The following is a 20,990-nucleotide window of genomic DNA, read 5'->3' as shown; positions in this document are numbered from 1 at the left end:
AGGTATTAAATATTTATTATCTAATTTTATGCAAACTATTTGATGTGTAAGGCAACACTTTATTGTACATTGCTACTTAACCTTACTTATATAAGTACATGTTGGTACTCACTTAAAATAGTTGGGTTAATAATAACCCAACAGGTAACCCATAGATTTGGCACCGAACTTCTGTTGGGTTATTTTTAACCCAATCCATTGGGTTGATAAGGTTAATGATACTGCTTAAGTGTGTGTATCTGTGCATTTTTACATCATGTACATATTACAAAATACAGAGCTGTTGTTTTCTCACCTTTCTCAACAAGATTATCAAGGAGGATTAAAGCTCGCTCTGTCCAGAGCAACCTACAATGAACAAACAAACAAAAAATAAAATAAACCACAAATCAACATGAGCTGACAGACAATATTTATCAGTTGAGTGGTCACAGCATCACTAAAATCTCACTTGAATTGAAAACTGGTCAAGGACATGTATGTTTAAGGGCTTTGTATTAATGTTTATTAGCATATATTACCACTATTATTATACAAAGCTAACAGATGTTACAATTCTTATATATATAATTTTTTAGCTTATATTTAACTGTTGTAGGACTTATATAACTGATTAAACATTTATATTAGCATCTAACATTATCAGGGTGTGGTTTCCTCCCTGTAGGTTAGTATAAGATGTAGGGGAAATGTAATTTTCAGGGCCTTCAATATAGTACACACAAACAGTAATAATAACATTTAACATTTCAATAGTTAATAATTAAGTACCTTCAAATGGATAATGAATCCTCTTCTGATGAAAGATGATGTAGCAAGCTTCTGCTCTGCTCTGCTCTTGTCCAGGATAACTTTCTCACATTGCGATCCATTCAGCGCCCTCTAGCGGCGAATAATAACCAATAATAATATAATGCTCGGATTCCGTACTTTTTGGAAAAACCAGCAACTTCCTGAACAAAATGTTGCACATATATGTGTCTATATTAGCATTTAGTTGTTACAATATAGTTTCCTAGCGAAAGGACTGTGTTTTTTAAGACAACATAACCTTCAACAAGACTGGACGCGACTCCGGTTTGATGTCTCTGCTGGGTCCTAAAGGCGAGAATGACGGCGGAATATCTCAAATACGTGTATCATTTCCTCCAAAACAACTGTAGAGATGAACACGGAGGCAGAGAAAGCGTTTTTATCCGCATATAGATCGGCTATGAAGCGTGAACGTTTATATCATCAATAATTTTGAGTCCAGGTGAAACAGATATAAAAAAAAACACAACACAAAGAGGCAATTTGATTAAAAAAATAACAACATTACTCCATTAGAGCTTGCATAAACTTTATATCGCAAGAGCAACATCACGTATGCATATTAATACATCGGTTCTGTGTCAGTTTAATCAGTTGACTGTTGAAATTTAAAAATTGTAAACCAACTGGTTGAGTTATTAAATAAATAACCCAGAAAAGGTTTAAAAATAACCCAACAAAGCACCAAATATTTTTAACTCAACCATTGAGTTAAATAAATAACCCAACGTTTTTTAGAGTGTAGTTATTATTATATGTTTGTGAAGTTTAACCAATTTAAAGTGTATAGCCATGATTATTAAGCAGTCAATATTTTTTTATTGAATGCATTGTCTAGTTTATTATACAAGACAAGCTTTGACAAGTGATGATCAGCTCCATCATAACAGGGTAGAGCAAGCTGGCAATGACCTATATAAAACAGTGCAAAAGGCAAAGTTAACAGTGAGACAAGCCTGCACCACTGGAGAAAAAGATTATAAATCCCACTCTAGAAATTCATAACAGCAACAGTGGAATAAAGGAAACACGAACATGTAGTCAATTGTTATTCTAACAAATAATTCGATTTTGTTAGTATTGTCAACATAGCAGTCTATCTGAAATGAAAAATATATAAAGGTATATAGATCCCACCCCTGCTGAACATCACTGAACAAAAACAAAAGGCTGCAACGTGGATCAAACTGCTGTCAAATCCAGTCAAAGAATGTCATAATTATATCCTTGCTGCAAGATCATTCAAAATGCAACCTTTCTGCAAATGCAATGACAGCATGGGCCACATTTACTGAGCAGAGAAGATATAAAAGATTTCTGCAGATGCTCCTACTGATGATAGGACAATTATAGAATTAGACCAAAAGCAGCTCACATGAAATATAATGTGGTTTGGTAATCGATATGTTAGAATTGTGTATTTTCTCATACTCCAAGTGATATAATGTACTGAAAGTCTCTCTACAACACATGCTCTCTGTTCTCAGTATTCCTCCAGCAGCTACAGCAATGAATACAGCATGTCAAGCATAAAATGTGTACATGCCTTTTTAGGGGGTTAAATGATTGCAGTAAATTGTAGTAAAGCTGGTCACACAAACATTTTAAGCTTGATTTTTATTGTCAATTAAACTTTTGAAATCGTCAAGGCCAGGGGCACACTTGGTGATTTGGGTGCCCTAAGCAATTTCAGGAATGGGGTCCTAGCACTGAATCTCAAAACATTCTCTTTCTCTATAGATAATGTTTTCTCTGTAGATTTATTTATTTATTTATTTATTTATTGTAAATAAACTGCTTGTAAATTCACCAAAAAACGATGTATTTACTTAGCCATTATTTGTGATTGGATTTTTAATATAAAATTTAAAAAAACATTTAATTCACAATTTATCAAACTAATCTTGTGACCATTTTGTATAAAAAAATGAGTAATTGCGGTTTGTAAATCAATGACCGTTCCTTTTCATTGGGAAAAGTTATTTTATTTTAACTGACCCTCTCTTAACAAGTTCACAGCACTCATCATCTAACAGGTGTTTGCACTGTGTTGCAATGCTTGTCTTATTTCGACTTCTTTCCTCCCTAAAGGTTCTCAAAAGTGTCACTCTTGCACGCTCTACTCAAATCGCTGGCAGTGTCTTTGAACTGCTCACATCTCGCCTACTGTATGTGCAGTAGGAAAAGAACGTTCCATTATTCATGGGGGTTCCCAGTTTTTAAAAGAAGTATTAACGTTACAATGTTAACAGTTACAGATAAATTTGATGGCATTTGATAGACAAATTACAAGAGAGCTATATGTTTAATTTACAGTAAGGTTCTGGGCATTGGTTGTGGCCCCCTAATTCCCTGGGGCCCTATGCGGCTGCTTACCTCACTTAACTAAGTCCCCCCCTGGTCAAGGCCTAAACTGACTACCACAAACCCTGGTTTATCACACTAAATGATTAATTTAAACATTCATGTCAATGTTTGCATCTGAAAGGAAAACCGTAAATGCACACAATAATTCAGTCGCAAAAATCAAATCCATGTCCTGCCTTTTCATTGCCAATTGTTCACTGCATGTCTTTAGTAACTCCTGACAGTAGTTTTTAACCCTTTATTGAACCATATATAATAATATATTAGTGGGCGAAGAACCATACATGGTAATATATATATGTGTGTGTGTGTGTGTGTGGGTATGTGTGAGCAATATCACACGGGTAGCAGTGTGATGTGGCTGTATATCGGCACTGGTGGGAGGCGTACGTTGTGTTCCACCAGTGACAATATACAGCCACATAGCACTGCTACAAGTGTGATATTGCATTTATACAACAGTTTAATGGCGCAATAGTGTATTTAAAAAAGAAAATCAAACACGGAGAGTCTCAAAACCCTATTGTATGACGAACTACTTTCTTACTACTCATTCACATCTGCAGCTGTTCAGAACAGCAGAAGCCGTTACTAATTCACCAACTTTCACTTTAGAGCTAGTATTTGAATGATTCTCTGGTGTAATGTCTAGAGTGATTTTGCTCACATTTTAAGATTTTAAGGCTGAACGTCATAAATTGCCATCAGTCTACAGATATTTCCCTGTGATTCGCTGTTGCAATTGGGAGATCACAATATTACTATGGTACAGTATAAATATAGCACTACAACATACAAAAAAGACAGATCGACATAGAAAGTCATTTACCTGTTTAATAATGATTTGATCAGCTGATGAACATCGTCAACCGTCTTTGCTCAATGACTCTTAGTCAAAATATTTGAAATAGGCACTATACGTTTAAATAAACAGCATAGTTGCAATCTAAACAACTACATTCTCGACTAAAAAAAAGCCTCAAAAGTACATTATGTTGTCCAACAGCAGCAATATGTGTCAAACTTTAGAGTGTCCTCTGCTTGTCGCTGTATGTGGGCGGAGTAATCGGCTATCAGCCAATCAGATTCAAGAACCAGACAAAACTGTTGTATAAATTTACATATAAGCGTAGTTTACCCAAACACGAAAACCTTTCAGGATTTACTCACCCTTTACTGTGGAAAAACGTTCTATAGTATTTGTTTTTCCTACTAAGGAAGTCAAAGTTTATAGGTTTTTAGCTTTCTTCAAAATATCTTCTTTTGTGTTCAACAGAAGAAAGAATCTCATAAAGGTTTGGAATCACTTGAGGGAGAGTAAATAATGAGTAAGTTTTCATTTTGAGTTGAACTTTCCTTTAACGTCAACAAAGGCATTGCGCTGTTAGTAAATCTGGCCCATGCATTCAATCACACAAAAGTCATCTGCAACTGTACACAGTATTTCCTCATTTATATGCCACAGTTTCACTTATTATTAATTGCAAAGTGGCACATAGCTGTTTGACTTTAAGCATTTTTTTTTTCCAAATTAAAAACACAAAATACTATCTTAAGAATCTTTGTTTAGAAAACACGACAATAAAAAGCAAGTTTCATCTAATTCTATCAAAAGAGTAAGAACAGCGTATACCAAAGAGGGAAAGGCTCAGGTGGGAATCGTGATGACAGTGATTGAGAAAGTGCGTGTGTAGGCAGTATGATAGCTCTTCAGCTCTTGTGTCTCTGCTAAGGCGAGAGTAGAGGACAGACACGTACAGATCCTCGTCAGTCTGAGATTAACCTCCGCTGAGACAGTGCGAGATAATGAACCAGTCCAGAGTTTCTTCCACACGTTACATTATCAAGACAATGGGGATTTGATTTGGCAGGTTTCCTGGTTTCTCAGAGCAGCTCTTGGAGAGATTTTGGAGGGCAGGATAAGTGCCTGCTCTTTATAAACCGGTTGATAAGAGTCATCAGTACCTGGAAAAGAGAGGTTTCTAGGTTTGATTAGCTTGCAGATTTTGTAGCAAAAAATAAACAATGCTACTGAACTTTTATTCCAGAATGAAAATGAGTTAAATATTTTTTACTATCATACATTTTTACTATGATTTACACAGGTAATCGCTAAAATGTCATTCTGTGTAATTTGAGTGTGTATACCAAAAAGTCAGGTGTATGTAGAACAAGAATCATTTGCATTTGATGACATGCTTTAAAAACTATTTAAGGAACATAGTGCAGTAATCAAATTACTTAATAAATGTAATGATGACACAAAACATGCATATATATAGTATGCATGTATATGCACTTACTGGCCATTTTAATAGGAACACCTGTCCAACTGCCCGTTAACGCAAATTTCTAATCAGCCAATCACATGGCAGCAACTCAGTGCATTTAGGCATGTAGACATGGTCAAGACGATCTGCTGCCGATCAAACTTAGCATCAGAATGGGGAAGAAAGGTGATTTAAGTGACTTCGAATGTGGCATGGTTGTTGGTGCCAGACGGGCTGGTCAAATCAAATAACCACTCGTTACAACCGAAGTATGCAGAAGAGCATCTCTGAACGCACAACACGTTGAACCTTGAGTTAGATTGGCTACAGCAGCAAAAGACCACACCGGGTGCCACTCCTGTCCGCTAAGAACAGGAAACAATTCGCACAGGCTCACTGAAATTGGACAAAAGAAGACTGGAAAAACGTTGCCTGGTCTGATGAGTCTCGATTTCTGCTGCGACATTCTGATGGTAGGGTCAGAATTTGGTGTCAACAAAATGAAAGCATGGATCCATCCTGCCATCCATCCATATATTCTTGGCACACTTTGGGCCCATTAGTATCAACTGAGCATCATGTCAACGCCACAGCCTACTTAAGTATTGTTGCTAACCATGTCCATCCCATAATGACCAGTGTAACCATCTTCTGATGGCTACTTTCAGCAGGATAACGCGTCATGTTACAAAGCGCTCATCATTTCAGACTGGTTTCTTGAACATGACAATGAGCTCACTGTACTCAAATGGCCTCCACAGTCACCAGAGCTCAATCCAATAGAGCATCTTTGGGATGTGGAGGAATGGAAGATTTGCATGCATGATGTGCAGCCGACAAATCTGCAGCAACTGTGTGATGCTAAAATGTCAATATAGACCAAAATCTGTAGAGAATATTTCCAGTTTCTTGTTGAATCTATGCCAAGAAGGGTTAAGGCAGTCCTGAAGGCAAAAGAGTGTTTAACCTAGTGCTATTAAGGTATACCTAAAGTGGCCGGTGAGTGTGTGTATATGAATATAGTATTTGCAGGATGGTCCCCCCTTCTCAGAATCCCTTCTCAGTTTTCAAATTCTAACTATCAGAAGAGTTAAGCAATTAATACTTGGTGGATTTTTAATAGCAATAAGTAAGAACCTTTGTTATTCTGACCAGTTGTTATTTATATATAAAAAATCTAGCTTTAAAAAATATTTTCAGATCTTTGTCGAATAAAACAGACATTAACAAACTACTCAAACCCATACCTAATAAATCCTGTAAATCAGAGAAACTGAGAATTTCCCAGTGGTCTGTAATTTTTTTCCATCATATCTGTTGCATTATATTATGCACACACATTATTTCAGTGAAGAATTAGTGCAGTTTTTATAATTGCAGTAATAAATCTACTTCCATGATATTTAAACTATATATCTAGCACACTCCACACTGTGCTCCATCATAGGAGGATGTTAAGCAGCCCCTCCTTCAAAAAATAAAAAGTCCTCCTCAAATTACAAATCACTCCAGTTCTGGTGTAGCATATCAGATAACATTGCAGGAAACTGCATAGAATTCAAAAAGGAAAAAAGTAAGAAAGGATGAATGGATCCACATCATATCACAGCTATCTGTGCATGCTCAAATTCCAAATCACTTTAAACAATGTAAAAATCATTGATCGCGGGGGTTTACAAAGAGAACAAACCCTGACCCCAGCATTAGCGCTGCTGTACTTCAGCTCTCATTGAATTATCTGGATAGGTCAGCAGAGGTTAGTACAGTAATTGCTGGACAGATGTGAACAGAGGAGTGGATGTGGATGAGCATGTTAAGAGAGGATGAGGAAAGGCAGAAACAGACAGCGATGGTGGAGGGTTCTAGTCAGCTACTCGGGATGAGTGGGAAACTGTTGATGATGGTTCGAATTGAGTGGTAAATTCAAAAATACCGTAATGGCGAGTGACTTTTATTCCGTTACAGCAGGGCCCGGGTTTTCTTTATTTTCAGAGGGAATGGCTAAGTAGTCTGTCCTGTAGACACATAGGTACAAAAGAAAAATGCAAAAGAGTCGAGGCCTCTTTAGCAAAGCAACAGTTGTGACACCACCTACTGTACCATCAACACTTTAGAGGAATAGTTCAGCCAAACAGATGAATTATATTTACCTACCAAGCCTGACTGGTATTGTTAGAAACACAAACGTAAACCTATTTCTTGATTCATTATGTTTTTTGTGTATTGTAATTGTTGGGAGCCTGATCTAGCTCTTAGATGTCTTAGGGAAACTAATGTATTTTAAATGATTCATTGATGTTAAATGATACAAAACGTAAACTTTTGGAATCTCTCAAAAGTATTTCTATGTTTGCCATGGAAAAACTCTGGGTTCTCTCATAAAATATTTGTCATTTCTCACAAAAGTATGTTGTTATTGCTAAGGTAGAGCTTTCTTACAATAAAAAACTCTTGTAAAAGTATTAAATTCAATTGCATTTCATTATGAAACTTGTTTTGCTGAAATACATTTTGGTTGTCTATCAAATATATTAAATATTGCTCTCCCAAGAAACCTTGCAATCAATCACAAAATCATGGAAATAGCTCTGTGTAATGATTCTTCAAATAGTTTTTTCATCTGCGAAACAATGCCAAACTTTGTCCCATGCAGCCCTTTACTTATTTAACACCTTTGTATTCTTCTGTTTTGACTATTGTAACTCTTCGCTGGCTGGAGTTCCAAAAGCTAACCTAAACAAGTTACAGTTAATACAAATTCTGTAGAATTCTGACTAGTGCAAGAGAGCACATTACCCCTATTTTGAACAATCTGCACTGGCTTCCTGTCAGTTTTCGAATTGATTTTAAAATCCTCATGCTTATGTACAATATTTATCTGAGCTTTTATTGCCATACACTCCTAGGCGTGCTTTACTCTCGTCTGATGCTGGTCTTTTAACTGCTCAGTCAATGCGGCTAAAATCTATGGGAGAACAGGCATTCTCTTCATTGGCACCTAAATTGTGGAACTCTTTAACCTCTGATATTCACAACGCAGAATCCCATATTGCAGAATAGAGTCTAGGTCTAGAGTTTAAATCATTTCTTAAAACTGACTTTTTAGGGTAGCTTTTATTTGATTTTTAGATCTATTACTATTATTGTTATTTTATGTGTTTTTAATTATTTTTTATTATTACTTTTTTGCATTCAGCCTTGTGTCTTTTGCTGCTGCACATTTTATGTCTGTAAAGTGCCTTGAGATGCTACTTTTAAAGGCGCTATATAAAGATAAAGCATTATTATTAATATTATTTAAAAACAAAGAAAAAAAGATCGGGATGACAATTTCCTTCTTTTTGGCTGAGCTATCCCTATAACACTCAATGACTGAATATTCAGTGATTTAGAAGTTTGGAGATCTCCATGTTTTCATCTGCTGGCAGAGTGTGGACAGCAATATAATCACAAATTTTAATAAATGACTGACAAACAAATCAATAAGAAATGACTGACAACAAATTAAACTATGGCAAAGAAGGAGCCAGAAGAGAAGAGGGGGTTAAAAAATTACCCAATGTTGTGTCTTATGTCAGTAAGAGTTCAATGAATATTGATTCAGGTGCAGGTAAGCCTGACGGGCCACTGCTTTATTTCCCATCTGCACTACATGACTGATGGGCTCACAGTAATGCACGCTTTTAAAGCACTCATTATCCATGTATGTGTGTGTGTGTGCGTGGATACATGGCTATATTTGTGTGTCATGATAGTCTATCATCCAATAAAACAACTCAATCTCCAGAATAAAGCAGGAAATTATCACCACCCGTCAAAAAGGTCCTCATTATCCCTACAATGTCATTATCATATAATTTAGAGGTTGATCAGTATGATCTTTTTGCTGATTAATCAGCCTTGATAACGATGGTCAGAACAAACTTTATCTACATGTTTTTATATCATTTTAAAGTTGATTACATGCTGCAGTAGCAGAGAAAAAACAGTGTGTAAGCCTAAGAGAGCTCTAATATTATAGCAGTTACAGTTTTTCTCAGTCACTTTGGTTTGTTTCTCAGATCAGAATTGAAATTTGCAGTAAGTGTATTTCTCAAAACAACACGTACATATAGCAAAACACAATAGATTTAGCTGCGGTCACACTGGACTTTTCTCCTCATAGACTTCTATTCATACGCAAGCGAATGCGTCAGACCAGAAACACAAGCTTGCGCGGCAAGTTTTCGCAGTTTGATGCATTGCAAAGTTCAAGCTTGGTGAACTCTGACCTGTGAAATCGCATCACTTGACTGCATGACACCAAGCAAGGATTGAAACATGACCTCTTGGACAGAAATTTAAAATATGGACCAATCACTTGCTTTTTAAATGTCTAGTCATGTTGTTTAATACCGCCCCTTTTCGCAGCGCCATACTACAGAATTTTACAAGCTCAAACTCTAGTGTGACCGCAGGTTTACCTGCAAAACCCAAAGTATTTTCGGTAACACTTTATAATAACTACACACTATGAATCATTTACTAAGCATTAGCATCTAGTGAATTCATTATTTGTTAAGCATTAACTCTACATTAATAAGCGTCAGTAAGCAGTTTATAACTGCAGCTACAAATGCAGTATTCTTGACTTATAATCACATTTATAATGTGCTTAATAATTATACTTTCATAATTTGTGACTGGTTAATTTTTCATTACTAAATTAAGTATTGCTTTATCTACAAACCATTTGTATTTAAGAGTAGTTGGAGGTTTTTAAGATCATTCAGAATGAGTTAGTAAATAATTAATAATCTATTAAAATTAACATTTATATATCTTATTATTCAGGCATATAATAATTGTTATATATTTGTTAATAAATACTTTATTAACTCAACTTCATGCAGTTTTGTGACCTAAAGTGAGGATTAGTTATGGTTTATAAATCTCTTGTAAATGACGATTAAAGGCTCAGTATCAAATGAACAATAATCTTTGCAATCTTATCTTAAAAGTAAATTTTAAACATTGCTAAATAACAGGAGTGTCATAATCTAACATCAAATCGGATAAAACAATAACAATATAATAATTTAGCAATATAATAGGATGCAATGTTTAAACTGTACAGTCATTTTACTTTTAAGATAAGATTGCACAGATTTATTCTTTATTTGATACAGTTTTATTTGTGTATCTTCAAATGAATAGAAATGAATAAAGTCGTTTATGTTCTTTTTCCTGTTTAGAATTTAACTGAGCCTTTAATTGCCATTTATAAGGGATTTATAAAGCATGAATAGTCCTCACTAGATTAGGTCACAAAACTGAATGAAGTTGAGTTAATAAAGCATTTATTAACATACAAATTAACTATTAGTATATGCCTGAATAATAAGATAGATAAATGTTAATTTGAATAGTTTATTATTTATTCACTAACTCATTCTAAATGATCTTAATAAACCACCAACTATGCTTAAATAACTGGTTTGTAAATAATGCAATACTTAATTAGTAATGAAAAATAAATCATTAACAAAGTATGAAAGTAAAATTATTAAGCACATTATAAATGTGCTTTTAAGTCAAGAATAAAGCTTATTTTTTTTAATTAATTAAAGCTTAGTTTATTAATGTAGAGTTAATGCTTAACAGATGATGAACTCACTATTTGCTCATGCTTAAAAGATGATTCATAGTATGTAGTTATTCTAAAGTGTTATCATATTTTTATTTATATATTTATTTTTTTGCTCTTTGTACTATAATTGTTTTGATCATAATAAAAAACAAACAAAAGTAGAAATGTGAACAATCTCCTTTGCAGTGGTGGAAAGAGTAGTGAAAAATCATTATCAAGTAAATCTACCATTACTTGCCCCAAAATGTAGTGCAAGTTGAGTAAAAGTATCTGTTGTAAATATTACTCAAAATATGAGTAAAAATATCCCTTTAAAAAGTACTCAAGAGTAGTGAGTAGTGAGTATTACAATGTGAAAAGTGTTTACATGCAGTTTGTGTAGGCATGTGTAAATGTATCATTCTTTAGTGCATTTACTGATCTTCCTATATTCGTTCCTTCCTTCCTCTCTTCCTTCCATTGTTTGTTCATTCTGTCCTTCCTTCATTCATTTGTTCCTTCCTTTGTTCCTCTCTTCATTTGCTCGCTCTTTCATTCATTCGTTCATTCTTTTGTTCCTTTCTTCATTTGGTCTTTTGTTCATTTATTCATTGGTTCGTTTCTTCCTTCCTTCCTTAGTTTGTTCAGTCCTTCCTTGAATCCTTCCTTCATTCATTTGGTCCTTCCTTCCTTTATTAGTTCGGTCCTCCCTTCCTTCATTCGGTCCTTGCTTCAATTCCTTGTTTGGCCCTTCATTAATTTGGTCTTTCCCCCCTTTCTTCATTTGGTCCTTTTTTCCATTTCTTGTTTGGCCCTTCATTAATTTGGTCTTTCCCCCCTTTCTTCATTTGGTCCTTCTTTCCATTCCTTGTTTGGCCCTTCCAAAAGGTTTGCTGCTTTTATAAAGCGCCCATGTCTTGAGGTTGTTTAGAATGACGCAATTTACTTTCTATGTGAGATTTTTTTGGACTGATTCTGATTTTTCTACTCAGCCAATCACCATAGACAAGAAAGAAATAAAGTAGCGATGCAGGTTGAAGGAAAGTAGTGGAGTAAAAGTACTGATACAGCACTAAAAATGTACTCAAGGCAAAGTAAAAGTACACATTTTTGAAACTACTTAGCAAATTACAATTCCTGAAAAAAACTACTCAATTAAAGTAATTGGAGTATTTGTAATTTGTTACTTTACACCACTGCTCCTTTGAGAGGCACCTTAGTTAGAAAAAGTCATCAAAAATGACAGCTTACCAAAAATATGACAACTTGTTTAGCCATTTTGCATGTAAAGAATTATGCTATGAACAAAATTAAACGATATATTAAATGTTGTGGGGGGTGAGACTTTTTATGTGCACAAGTGACACAATGATGTGAAGATTGAACGGGTAATTTTGAGAATTTCAAATGATCTGAGAAATGTACCAAAGCGACTGAGGAAAAACTGTAAAACTGTGGAAAAATACTAAGCCGAATCGTTTAGCGTGATGATGATGATGATGATTTTTTTATTACTAACTGTTTGCATTGTTTTATTTCTACTCTTTCACTTATTGACATTTATGCATTTGTTAGTCAGCGAAGTTGATATTCGTTGATCATTTTTGGTAATGCGATATATTGTGCATTGTGTGGACGTAAAAATGAATGTCAATTAAAGATCATGCAGTTTTTTTTTTTTTGCTAATCGTGTTTTGAAACCCTGTATGCTTTATTATGCAATCTTATTGAACCAAATTTAGGGAGTGATGCATCTTTACAATTTCAGGTTTACAACAGGATTTCTATCAGGATTTCTAAGGATCTTAGAATATTAAAATAGAACTCGAAATGGATCTAATAGTACTTCAATCTTTTGCATTGCTTTAACAGAACTGGTAAACGTTGTTTTATTATTGTCTTCAAATTGTGTTGACATCTGAAGTGTTGTTTTTATTTATTTTAAGATTTTTTTTATATTTTACCTCACAAGTTGTTTCATAAATCCAAAATTTGTTGATAGTTAAAGTGTTTTTGAAATTATTATTATTATTATTATTATTATTATTATTATTATTATTATTATTATTATTATTATTATTATTAATGGATATTGAAATTATTTGTATTTATTTAGCATGCTACTATTGTTTTTTCCATCAATTTTAATGATTTAGTATTCAATATTAAAATATTAGTTCATCCAAAACTGAAAAATCAGAAAACAAATTAAGATATTTTAGGTGAAATCTGAGAGCTCCAGGTTCCAGGTTCATTAAATACCAAAAAACATCCTCAAAAACATAAATAAATGAATGAATGAATAATTATATATGTCGCTTCTGCTGATGTACCTGTATTATCTCAGACGTGCAAACAGAAGAATCTGTGTGCGGACATCTAGGGTATACATCCAGGGTACATATCAGTGCACAGTGCTCATGAACGTGCACGCTATACTGACACTGAGAAGAAACTGTCAAATAAAGTCATTATTTTTGTTTTATGTGAGCACAAAAGTATTCTCATAGCTTGATAATATTCCGAATGAACCACTGGAGGCATATGGTGTGTTTTGAGGATGTTTTTTGGCATTTTTTGGTACTTTTTTAGGAACATTACTGCCTGTGGAGGATGAGAGAGCAGTCAGATTGCATCTCAAATCTCTTAATTTGTGTTTCTCAGGGAACAAACTGAGAATTAGAAATTAATAACATAATTTTCAAGATTGGGTGAACTAACACTTAAATAATAAATATATTAATATTTACCTATTTATTTGATTTTGTACATTATCATGGTTTACTCATTTTTTGAACCTATGGGTTATTGTTAATTATCATTATCGTTATTGCCAAAAATGCAATACTCACGCAGTGTCCTGCACTTGCTCGTCAGATTTGGAAATCTTCCTGTAGCAGTAGACCATCTCCACCAGCAGCCAGAAGGTGAGGAACACCAGCAGCACATACATCATGATCTCCGAGTACAGCGCCGTGATGTCTTCACTCGCTGGGAAAATGAGAGGGAATTTGAGCAATCAGTTGAGCAATCAGAGGATGTCTATCAGACTGATATGGTGTAATGACTTCATCCAGAAAGTGACTAAAATCTCAAGTGTACTAGGAATGAGGACAAGAGTGCACAATGCATGAGTGGGCAAGTCAAATTATAGCCGCACCGCTGTGATTCAATAGGAGAGATACTGAAGCCATTTCAGGTTAACAGGATCTAAATGCGTTAGTAAAACGTGTGCAACTATAAGTCGCTTAAGAGATGCAGGTCATGCTTTGCGTCCTTGTGAAACATTTGCAATGCAACTGGTGACATACAGTATAACAACTTCAGCTTTCTTTGTGTTTTTTTTTAAATGCATTTTTATTGTTATATGAACAAATCACAAAACTGCACTAGCATGCACAGACAATCTGTAAAGTATCAGAATGAAGTGAGTTTATTATTAGGTAGAGTTTATTTTATTTAAAAGTGGCCATATGATGCTATTTTTTGTTTCTAGAATAAAGCTAAAAACACATTTTCAATAATACGCAGTATAGAGTGCATATTATTGCAGCACCTCTTTTGCCAGTCTGTCTGAAACACTCGTTCAAGTGCATGTTGGAAATGTAACAGCCCTTACCATATTTGCTAGTTTCAGCTTCCGAGACTTCTGTAAGCACAAACAGTTAATAATGGCATTGCGTTTATTGAATCAGTTTGAGCTGTAACTGACTGAAGCCTTGCATTCTTTCTTTTTATTTTATTGCATGCTTTAGGTTTTATTGCAGTTTTATTTTATTGTATGCTTTACATTTTAAATGCTTTAATTAAGCAAAATAGTTTGGTTGTTGATCAATGTATTGTTTTCATAGCACCATATTCAACTCAAAACTAAAAATGTTATGCAGTTTAGTTATAGAGACCAGAAAACATCCTAAAAAATAAATAAACATAAGAAAACTGTTAACTATATTTGTGTAAACTAAAAATTCGTGAAAATGGGCTATGAGTATGTATCTCTGTAGATTTTCAACATGCATGAATAGATTAACTAAAGAAAAACATTCCACAGTATCATATGGCCTCTTTATGTAAGTCATTCAACCCAGGCTCATTCTGAAAACGTACCGCTATATACATTTCTGGAGAGTGCCAAATACGTCATAAGAGGTACGATTTTTGCAGCCGTCCATATGGAGTTAAGTGGTCAGCTGGTAAGCGCGAAAAGGAACGACATCATACCGCCCCGTAGCGTTTGTTCTAAAGACGAAATGCAGCCATAGATACTTCTGGCTACATAATTCGCGATCTCCAGAAATGTATATAAGGCTATGTTTTCAGAATGAGCCTATGGTGAAGTCATTTGTTCAGTCAATAGTTCATTGGGTAGAAATGGATGGATAAATAAACCTTAAAGAGCTATTTCACCCCAAAATGAAAATGTTGTTATTAATCACTCACCCTTATGTCCTTATAACAACCCCCCACCCCCACCCCAAAGGCCTCTGTTCATCTTCAGAAAACAAACTAAGATATTTTAAATGAAATCAGAGAGCTCCCTCATTCTCCATAAACACCAACTGTAATAAACATCCAAAGTCCAGTAAAGGAACACATATTACTGTCAAAACACTCCATGTGACTTCAGTGGTTAAACTGTAATCATACGAAACTCCAAAAACAACTTTTCTGCTTCTTTTTGTCTTAGCACCATTGCTGTCTATAGAGGATGAGGGAGCCCTCTGATTTCATCTAAAATAATCTTAATTTGTGTTCCAAACATCTCAGAGGTCTCAGGGGATTGTAATAACATAAGTTTAAGTAACTACTTAATAACAGGATGTTAAAACTAATTAAAACCAATCCCTTAATGCTTGTCCAAGAAGACACATCACAATAAATAACCAGTCCATAATACAATCATTCCCAGACATTTCATATCAACTTTCCTCTGAATGACAACAAGGCTCAAAGGTTATATGAAATACAGGAGATTGTGTTCAAAAAGAGCAGAGTGGTTCTCAGCTTCACTCTTGAGAGCAGAAGCCCACTCACATTGATATGACTACATTCATAATTCATCCACAGGCTGTTTTAAAATGTTTTAATAGATGAGAACCACTGTATTAATGTTAATGCAGCACATGTGACATATTAAATTAGCAATATGTGAATAACTATTAATGAAACCTAATTTTTACAGTGTACTGTATGTCTCATGCACTGCAGTCAACATCTAAAAATGGCATGAAATGTAAAAGAAGTTGTACTTCAAGTTTGTGGTTCTTGAAGGCTTTTTGCGATTCAAAATATGATCTAAAGCCACCACTTAAATACAACATTAAATATTTCTATCTGCAAACCGAGAGCACTCACAGATAGAGATAATGCATGCGCTTGCGTGGTTAAGTATAGACAAATATACATTAGACAAAGTATATTCGATTAAAGTGAGAGGAAGTTCTCTGCATTCTCAGCAATCTCAGGCATTCAGAGACTATAATACAAACCAGAATCTTTACATTACCCCTCACAACAGATTGACAGGTAAGTTGTTGTTTAGATATAGCCCTGAAAACAACTCCCTGCCTTCCAATAAGTAAGCTTAAATAACAATAAAACAGAACAAAGCACATCATTACTAGAACGACACAAAGAGCATGTCAAGACACATAACGAACCATAATGAAGGGCCAACACTGTACTGAAGTCAATAGCATCTGATTTTGGGGTTACAGCATGTTTGAGAATGGCCTGCATTGCAACCATCCAAATCACACTGCAGAGATGAGGTAATCAGATCCAATACATCCGGACAAACTGAAAGTGTGTAGCGTTGTGTGTTGCGCTCACTTACCTCGCATGTTTACCTTCAGATTGATTACGATGTTCTTGTTGGCGGAAAGCTTGAATGAATCAAACTCAAAGAAGCGAGTTACTTCACATTCGTATGTGCCAGTGTCATTTAAAGTGACATTTAGGATGCTAATGGAGACGTCCTGCATGTCCTTACTGCCCGTCCACGTTACACGGCCTTTCCATTGAGCATCTGCATCCTTCGGCTCCTGCGGCTCACGATCATACAGATAGATCTGTGTAGTGGATAGAATTATGTGTCAGAAATATTTATGTATTATACACACACACACTTAAAAGCTAAGAGATGATCACTCACAAGTGTTTTGGTTTTGTTTTTATGTTGGCCCGTGTAGAACCACTCCACTTTGGTGGTAGCCAGGATTTCCTCTCGCTTCATGCAGTAGATGCAGGTTAATTTCTTAACTTTGCCTACAATGGCCTCTCCATCGGATGGCACATCAACACACACCAGCCTGACCTCCACCACTGAGAAAACACAGAGAGGATTATCACATATTGACTGAGTGACACATTCATAACCCATCACAAAGATGCTGTTTAAATTCACCTCAGTCTATCTATCTATCTATCTATCTATCTATCTATCTATCTATCTATCTATCTATCTATCTATCTATCTATCTATCTATCTATCTATCTATCTATCTATCTATCTATCTATCTATCTATCTATCTATCTATCTATCTATCTATCTATCTATCTATCTATCTATCTATCTATCTATCTATCTATCTATCTATCTATCTATCTATCTATCTATCTATCTATCTTACACCACTATTGAATCTTACTTGGCCTTTGAAATGAAAGCTTAACACCTTTTCCAAAAACTGCACATACTTAATGGAGGTCAATTAAATCTGAGGGAGAGATTTCTCAAAGGAGCACCAAAAAATGAGAAACAGAGACAGAGGAGAGAGAGAGAGATCATTATACATTACAAGCTCCAAATTCCAGAAAGAGCTCACAGCACACTGACTCCTGGTCAGCCAAAAACATATCTCATAGACACATGCTTAATACTGAAAGCGGAGAACATGCCTGAACATGAACAGAGCAGAGGCCAGGCTGATGCCTCAGCGATGTGAAGATTGTTCTGGAGTGTTCGCTCGATGGTGAACATAACCTCCCTGCCATTGTTGAAATAGAGGCCATCTTACATAACTCACAGCCTCAAGCACAAGCTGTCAACACTGATCGCGCCTTTTCTGTTTGAAGGGTCATATGGGCCCATGGAAACACCAAATGTAGCCGTCCAGCATATATGAGCACAGACAATGTATAATAATAATAATAATAATAATAATAATAATAATAATAATAATAATAATAATAATGACTAGTTGTGACATCCTTCCCTACTGGTCAAAGGTTGCAAACTTAGTGGCAGATGAAATACAATGCTAAATCTATTTCTAAACGTATTATTCTGATAACAGCAGACTGAGAGGCAGTGTGAGTCAGTGACACTTATGGTACTGTTTACATCTGAATCAGTGCCATCTCTGTATGGAAAAACTGTATTTTTGTGCATATGCAACATTTGTGACTCATAATGTGCAAGAAGACATATCAGGGCTGGGTCGATAAACGATATTAGATCGAATTGCAATAAAATGTATGTCAATAACAATGATAAGCTGTGGACTTTTTTACTCTGTATTGATCTATGAGCCAATCACACTGAAGAAATGTGCAACAATGGGAGTACAAAAGTGTCTTAATATTAGAGATCGGTCACCGAAACTTTATCGACTAAAATGTTATGCCAATTTTTGTGGCTTCAGTCATTGTTGGGGTACTCTTTTAAATCTACAGGCATTAAGAACTTATATTGAAATATATATGAAGAGGTCAGATGCAAAAACCTCCAAACACCATCAAAAATGTTCTCTTTAAATGAACATTTTCCTCAGGCTCTTGTGTGTAGGATCAGCAATTTTACTTATTTAGTGATGAATATGTTCTTTTAGGTGGAATAACTGAACATAAACTTAGGAGACTGAGAAAAATGCTCATGTTAAATGAAATTTCACATGGTATTTAGAGGCTTTTGCATCTGAACTCTTCACATTGTTATCGTTCATCATGAAAAATAATTATGGAGATTGCATTTTTGACATATCGCCCAGCCATACCTCAAACACTGTCTGTGCTAATGCTCTGATCTATAAAGTTGTCTAGATGATTTCTGTATTAATGATCGTTAATGCTAAAGAATGATGTCTTTGGAAAAAATGGATTTGTGTAACTATTTGTATAGTTTAAATATTTTAGCATCATGTTGTGAAATACATTTTTAAAAATCCAACAACATCTTAAAATGCTGGAAATTGTGGAAATGCTGAAAAAATCATCATTTAATCTTTAAATGTTTTTTTATTTCACAATTAGCATACACATAAGGATGTTAAAATAGTGCACAGTAATGACACATACATTTGGTTCTTTAGAGTGTATGGAACATTTTAATAAAATAAATCACACTTCTTTTATAATTCAAAGAGCCTTTGTAAAATGAAAAGTGCATTTCTTAATAACGATGACAAGATTTTGCTTCTAATGCTGTTAACATTTTACATTGTACTGTTAATTTTACCCTACTATTTTCTTTCGTTTTTCTTTTTTAAATGACAAAGATGTCTGCTACGTGAAGTCATTGTTTAGGCTTTCATTTAAATTCAACATTTAAAATATCAAAACACTTACCAGCGAATATGAACAGCAATAGCAAATGCAATACAAGCCTCCCGTGAGTTTCCATGCTGGGAGTTGTAACAACAGGGCGGCGTCTCAGACTCACTTAGCCTTCCTGTTAGTACAGTGAAAAAAAGAAAAAAGCTTATGTAAAAAATTTAAGCTTAGGTAAAAGGCTTATGTTTATTGTTATTCATATATACATGTAACATTTAGATCCATGTGACTTATAGATAGAGGATTCAGAACCACGGACAGCGCCCGAAAACACGCGATTGTCAATTACTTACTATTTACAACAACTGTTTACAACACTGACACAAATCACAAAACTGTGAATGAAACAACGCGGACCTGATATTTCATGTATGTTTACAAGACGGACAGAACATTTTCATGATATTTTCCAAAATAAAGTTTGAGCTTTCTTACCGAGATACAAACATCCGCGAGCGCGTCAAACTAGAAGCGGACGCAGCTGCTGCTCCATGGCGACGCTCGACAATCAAAAGACCTGTGGATCTTAACGATTCCTGTCGAAAATTCGCGCGTAATGTAGAAATCCGGTGAACCCAAAACGAGCTGTTTCACAAGATGTCAGTGACAGGAAGATTACGCTTTCCTCCTGCATCCACATCATGAAAAGTACAGACGCTCCATCGTCAAACCTCAGCAGCTGGAGAGAACAGAGACGCTTGCCTTTGTTTTCTTACCAAGTAGCCACTTACTCATGTCAGACGTGCTCAGTGCGCATGCGCTGCTGGGTCTACTTTTAAACTGGCCTCTACAAAGTAAAGAAAAGATTCGAATTGAAACTTGTTTCACTGCCAAACGAAAGAGCACATGATTAGGGTGTTTTTTTCATGAATGTTATGTTGAAATTAAACATATTTTAAATATTATAATTATGAACTCGTTAATTACGATAATTGCAGTCCAAAATAACGTCTTATTTCAGAATGTTACCTTTTAGCGTTTCGCTCCTTTGGAAGTTGCGATTCATAATTTTTTTTTTTTAGTTTACAACTACACATAGCACTTTATATACGCCAAATTTAAGTTTATTTTATTACCTTAAAGTTTAAAAAAAATGCAAAAACACTCTAAAATGCTATAAAAGTAGTAGTTTAGGACAACATAGGTTTTGTCAGAATATAGTTTTAAAAAATTTAAGTTAGTTAAGGTTGTAAATAAGTAACATCACCTGCCTGCACGACCAAAAGGTTGAGCCTATTTTAAGTCACTATATTTTATTCAGAAGAGTACTAAACTTAACCAGATTTAACCAGAGCCATCTCTAACATCTGGTTGAAGTATGTTACAGTATGCCAAAAAATCCACAACACAAAAACAAAGAAATCACTCCTGCCATGTG

The 20,990-nt window shown here is 34.9% G+C and overlaps 1 protein-coding gene across 3 annotated transcripts; it reads right to left on the bottom strand.

Annotated features, from left to right (window-relative positions):
• Positions 1-4,000: 4,000 nt before the first annotated feature.
• Positions 4,001-20,359, bottom strand: scn3b (sodium channel, voltage-gated, type III, beta). 3 transcript variants are annotated; one of them, XM_056473613.1, is made up of 8 exons: positions 20,048-20,356; positions 19,628-19,730; positions 17,213-17,382; positions 16,895-17,129; positions 14,678-14,707; positions 13,911-14,049; positions 7,384-7,465; positions 4,001-5,145 (listed from the first exon to the last, which is right to left on the bottom strand). In XM_056473613.1, the coding sequence occupies exons 2-7, from the start codon at positions 19,680-19,682 to the stop codon at positions 7,402-7,404; spliced, it is 693 nt and encodes a 230-aa protein (XP_056329588.1). In that variant the 5' UTR covers positions 19,683-19,730; positions 20,048-20,356; the 3' UTR covers positions 4,001-5,145; positions 7,384-7,401. The 3 variants fall into 3 exon arrangements, with proteins under 3 accessions (XP_056329588.1, XP_056329590.1, XP_056329589.1); XM_056473615.1 differs by lacking the exon at positions 7,384-7,465 and having other exon boundaries at positions 20,048-20,359; XM_056473614.1 differs by lacking the exon at positions 14,678-14,707 and having other exon boundaries at positions 20,048-20,354.
• Between the last annotated feature and the right edge of the window lie 631 nt (positions 20,360-20,990).

The sequence above is a fragment of the Danio aesculapii genome, chromosome 15 (assembly GCF_903798145.1).
Source record: "Danio aesculapii chromosome 15, fDanAes4.1, whole genome shotgun sequence".
Taxonomy (NCBI): Eukaryota; Metazoa; Chordata; class Actinopteri; order Cypriniformes; family Danionidae; genus Danio; species Danio aesculapii.
Note: the sequence above shows the minus strand (reverse complement) of the source record. Positions and strands in the feature narration are given on the sequence as shown.

Coding starts and splice junctions, on each gene's coding strand:
- scn3b (XM_056473613.1), bottom strand. CDS start 19,682: ATGGAAACTCACGGGAGGCTTGTATTGCATTTGCTATTGCTGTTCATA. Junction 17,383..19,627: donor ATTGCTGTTCATATTCGCTG/GTAAGTGTTTTG, acceptor GTGTTTTCTCAG/TGGTGGAGGTCAGGCTGGTG. Junction 14,050..14,677: donor AGCTGAAACTAGCAAATATG/GTAAGGGCTGTT, acceptor TCATTTTCCCAG/CGAGTGAAGACATCACGGCG.